Here is a 5,000-nt window from a genome sequence, read left to right as displayed (position 1 = left end):
AGAACCACAATGACATTCTAGTTCTCTGATTAGAACCACAGAACCACAATGACATTCTAGTTCTCTGATTAGAACCACAGAACCACAATGACATTCTAGTTCTCTGATTAGAACCCCGCAGAACCACAATGACATTCTAGTTCTCTGATTAGAACCGCAGAACCACAATGACATTCTAGTTCTCTGATTAGAACCGCATGAACCACAATGACGTTCTAGTTCTCTGATTAGAACCACAGAACCACAATGACATTCTAGTTCTCTGATTAGAACCACAGAACCTCAATGACATTCTAGTTCTCTGATTAGAACCACAGAACTACAATGACATTCTAGTTCTCTGATTAGAACCACAGAACCACAATGACATTCTAGTTCTCTGATTAGAACCGCAGAACCACAATGACATTCTAGTTCTCTGAATAGAACACAGAACCACAATGACATTCTAGTTCTCTGATTAGAACCGCAGAACCACAATGACATTCTAGTTCTCTGATTAGAACCACAGAACCACAATGACATTCTAGTTCTCTGATTAGAACCGCAGTACCACATGACATTCTAGTTCTCTGATTAGAACCGCAGAACCACAATGACATTCTAGTTCTCTGATTAGAACCGCAGAACCACAATGACATTCTAGTTCTCTGATTAGAACCACAGAACCACAATGACATTCTAGTTCTCTGATTAGAACCGCAGAACCACAATGACATTCTAGTTCTCTGATTAGAACACAGAACCACAATGACATTCTAGTTCTCTGATTAGAACCGCAGAACCACAATGACATTCTAGTTCTCTGATTAGAACCACAGAACCACAATGACATTCTAGTCTCTGATTAGAACCGCAGAACCACAATGACATTCTAGTTCTCTGATTAGAACCGCAGAACCACAATGACATTCTAGTTCTCTGATTAGAACCACAGAACCACAATGACATTCTAGTTCTCTGATTAGAACCACAGAACCACAATGACATTCCTGAGAGAATGAATGGAAGGTGAAATGGAATGCTCAGAGAGAGCAACATTAGACATGGTGTCCAGATCATTCTTTTTTTTTACTTATTGTTTTATTGTTTATCCATCTTTCTGTGTCTGGTCAGGTACTGTGGAGGTCACCCTCTCACCTCATACTCTGTGATGTTAGGTCTCACGGTAACCGTGGAGACAGAGAGGTCGTCGTTATAGGTCACTGTAGTCAAACTCATCAAACTCCTCCACCTTCACTCTCCTGGCGGGCTTTGTCTCCTACACACACACAAACACAAACACACACACACACACACACGCTGTGTTCAGAGGCCATGGAGTGAGGCAGGAGTTAAATCAAACAGGGGACGGAGGAANGGGGATGAGGAGAGAGGGCTAGGGGAGAGAGAGGAGAGGGGGGGCGAGGAGAGAGAGAATGAGACTTAAGGGCGAGAGATGGATTGATCATCAGATGGCCATAAGATGTCATCCATGACTCTAATCAGACATGCCATGTGTCGTCATGGCATTATGACTTACCGCTGGTCCCATCTCCCCGGCTACTCCCTTCAGCCCCGACGGACCCGAGTTACCTGGAAACAGAGAGGTCAGAGGTTAAATCAGGAAGGCTAAACAGAAACTCTTAGAAGACACTGGACGGTTAGCATTTCCCATAGGAAAGCATGTCACAGTTAGCCACGTGCTAACACCAGCAGGACATGGAGATGTATCCTCACCAGCGGTCCAGGACGTCCCATAAGGCCTAGTGGTCCAGGTGGTCCCTTCATAGACAACTGGAGAGAGAGAGAGAGAGAGGAGAGAGAGAGAGAGAGAGGAGAGAGACGAGAGAGAGAGAGAGAGAGAGAGAGAGACAGAGAGACAGAGAGGGAGACACACACACACAGAGACACAGAGAGAGAGAGAGACAGAGAGAGAGAGAGAGACAGAGAGAGAGACACACAGAGACACAGAGACAGAGAGACAGAGACAGAGACAGAGAGATGTTAGAGAACTGTGAACTGCCTCAAAGCCTGGAGGCTGGGAACTCCTCAAAGCCTGGAGGCTGGGAACTCCTCAAAGCCTGGAGCCTGGGAACTCCTCTAAGCCTGGAGGCTGGGAACTCCTCAAAGCCTGGAGGCTGGGAACTCCTCTAAGCCTGGAGGCTGGGAACTCCTCTAAGCCTGGAGGCTGGGAACTCCTCTAAGCCTGGAGGCTGGGAACTCCTCTAAGCCTGGAGGCTGGGAACTCCTCTAAGCCTGGAGGCTGGGAACTCCTCAAAGGCAGTGAAGTCTAACACATTGGTTGTTCCTTACAGTATAACAGAACCAGTGGTCACATTCATGTCACATGTGGTCATCACTGTGGTCTGCTGTAGCAGTATGGTTATAATATGGTTATATATGGTTATATATGGTTATATATGGTTATATTAATGGTTATATTATGGTTATATTATGGTATTAGTATGGTTATATTATGGTTATATTATGGTTATATTATGGTCATCACTGTGGTCTGCTGTAACAGTATGGTTATATTATGGTTATATATGGTTATATTATGGTCATCACTGTGGTCTGCTGTAACAGTATGGTTATATATGGTTATATTATGGTCATCACTGTGGTCTGCTGTAACAGTATGGTTATATATGGTTATATTATGGTCATCACTGTGGTCTGCTGTAACAGTATGGTTATATATGGTTATATTATGGTCATCACTGTGGTCTGCTGTAACAGTATGGTTATATTATGGTCATCACTGTGGTCTGCTGTAACAGTATGGTTATATATGGTTATATTATGGTTATATATGGTTATATTATGGTTATATAGGGTTATATATGGTTATATTATGGTTATATATGGTTATATATGGTTATATTATGGTTATATATGGTTATATTTTGGTCATCACTGTGGTCTGCTGTAACAGTATATTATGGTCAAATATAAGGTGATGTTACAGTGATGTTGCTGTCTTTACCTTGGTCTGTTGTAGGATGGCCTGGGCTTGAGCCTCCTGGGCTGATATCACTGGTCCTGTTAGTTGGACTCCACCTGCCTGGAACTACACACACACACACACGGCAGGTAGCCTAGTGGTTAGAGTGTAGGGGCGGCAGGTAGCCTAGTGGTTAGAGTGTAGGGGCGGCAGGTAGCCTAGTGGTTAGAGTGTAGGGGGGGGGCAGGTAGCCTAGTGGTTAGAGTGTAGGGGGGGCAGGTAGCCTAGTGGTTAGAGTGTAGGGGGGCAGGTAGCCTAGTGGTTAGAGTATAGGGGCGGCAGGTAGCCTAGTGGTTAGAGTGTAGGGGTGGCAGGTTAGAGTGTAGGGGCGGCAGGTGGCCTAGTGGTTAGAGTGTAGGGGCGGCAGGTAGCCTAGTGGTTAGAGTGTAGGGGGGTAGGTAGCCTAGTGGTTAGAGGCAGGTAGCCTAGTGGTTACAGTGTAGGGGTGGCAGGTAGCCTAGTGGTTAGAGTGTAGGGTTGGCAGGTAGCCTAGTGGTTAGAGTGTAGGGGACGGCAGGTAGCCTAGTGGTTAGAGTGTAGGGTTGGCAGGTAGCCTAGTGGTTAGAGTGTAGGGGTGGCAGGTAGCCTAGTGGTTAAAGTGTAGGGGTGGCAGGTAGCCTAGTGGTTAGAGTGCAGGGGTGGCAGGTAGCCTAGTGGTTAGAGGCAGGTAGACTAGTGGTTAGAGTGTAGGGGTGGCAGGTAGCCTAGTGGTTAGAGTGCAGGGGTGGCAGGTAGCCTAGTGGTTAGAGGCAGGTAGACTAGTGGTTAGAGTGTAGGGGCGGCAGGTAGCCTAGTGGTTAGAGTGTAGGGGCTGCAGGTAGCCTAGTGGTTAGAGTGTAGGGGCGGCAGATAGCCTAGTGGTTAGAGTGTAGGGGACGGCAGGTAGCCTAGTGGTTAGAGTGTAGGGGTGGCAGGTAGCCTAGTGGTTAAAGTGTAGGGGTGGCAGGTAGCCTAGTGGTTAGAGCGCAGGGGTGGCAGGTAGCCTAGTGGTTAGAAGAAGGTAGACTAGTGGTTAGAGTGTAGGGGTGGCAGGTAGCCTAGTGGTTAGAGTGCAGGGGTGGCAGGTAGCCTAGTGGTTAGAGGCAGGTAGACTAGTGGTTAGAGTGTAGGGGCGGCAGGTAGCCTAGTGGTTAGAGTGTAGGGGCTGCAGGTAGCCTAGTGGTTAGAGTGTAGGGGCGGCAGGTAGCCTAGTGGTTAGAGTGTAGGGGCGGCAGGTAGCCTAGTGGTTAGAGTGTTGGACCAGTAACCAAAAGGTTGCTGGATCGAATCCCTGAGCTGACAATCTAAAAATCAGTCGTTCTGCCCCTGAACAAGCCAGTTAACCCACTGCTCCCTGGTAGGCTGTTATTGTAAAGAAGAATTTGTTCTTAACTGACTTGCCTGGTTAAATAAAAAATATATATAAATATTGGTCACAGTAGTCCCCCCCCCCGGTGGCAGGAAGAGGTTACTGCAGACTACTGACCCGGCTCCTGGAGGGCCAGAGAGCTGCTGGGTTACTGCAGGCTACTGACCCAGCTCCTGGAGGGCCAGAGAGCTGCTGATTTACTGCAGGCTACTGACCCGGCTCCTGGAGGGCCAGAGAGCTGCTGATTTACTGCAGGCTACTGACCCGGCTCCTGGAGGGCCAGAGAGCTGCTGGGTTACTGCAGGCTACTGACCCAGCTCCTGGAGGGCCAGAGAGCTGCTGGGCTTCAGTCATATTTAGAAACCAGGTGTGTCTTCAACAAGGGTTGTGTTTGTGGCGAACATGTTAGTAACAATTTCAGTTGAAGGATTTGAATAAAGATTCCAAAACGTTACGGTGTTCTTACCTGAACAACAAGGATGTTCCCTGGAGGACCTGGTATCCCATCAGCCCCGTTGAGACCCGGCCGGCCTGGAGGACCCTGAGGAAGGGGGATGGAGATAATTATGATGATAAAGAACGACATTTACTTCCTGAATTGGAAGTCCCAGGCAGAGAGAGAGACAGACTGATACAATGTATGGTGTGCTTTATGTGTTCATC

At 47.5% G+C, this 5,000-nt stretch overlaps 1 protein-coding gene across 1 annotated transcript in view; it reads right to left on the bottom strand.

Moving 5' to 3' along the window:
• Nucleotides 1–5,000, bottom strand: part of LOC116358831 (collagen alpha-1(XI) chain-like) — an 88,365-nt gene that overhangs the window by 56,345 nt on the left and 27,020 nt on the right. The window contains 4 exon segments of the mRNA XM_031811071.1: nt 1,523–1,575; nt 1,683–1,776; nt 2,972–3,055; nt 4,804–4,878. Of these exon segments, the coding sequence (XP_031666931.1) occupies nt 1,523–1,575; nt 1,683–1,776; nt 2,972–3,055; nt 4,804–4,878 (306 nt within the window).

Source organism: Oncorhynchus kisutch, unplaced genomic scaffold (genome assembly GCF_002021735.2).
Source record: "Oncorhynchus kisutch isolate 150728-3 unplaced genomic scaffold, Okis_V2 Okis01b-Okis20b_hom, whole genome shotgun sequence".
NCBI classification, from domain to species: Eukaryota; Metazoa; Chordata; class Actinopteri; order Salmoniformes; family Salmonidae; genus Oncorhynchus; species Oncorhynchus kisutch.
Note: the sequence above shows the minus strand (reverse complement) of the source record. Positions and strands in the feature narration are given on the sequence as shown.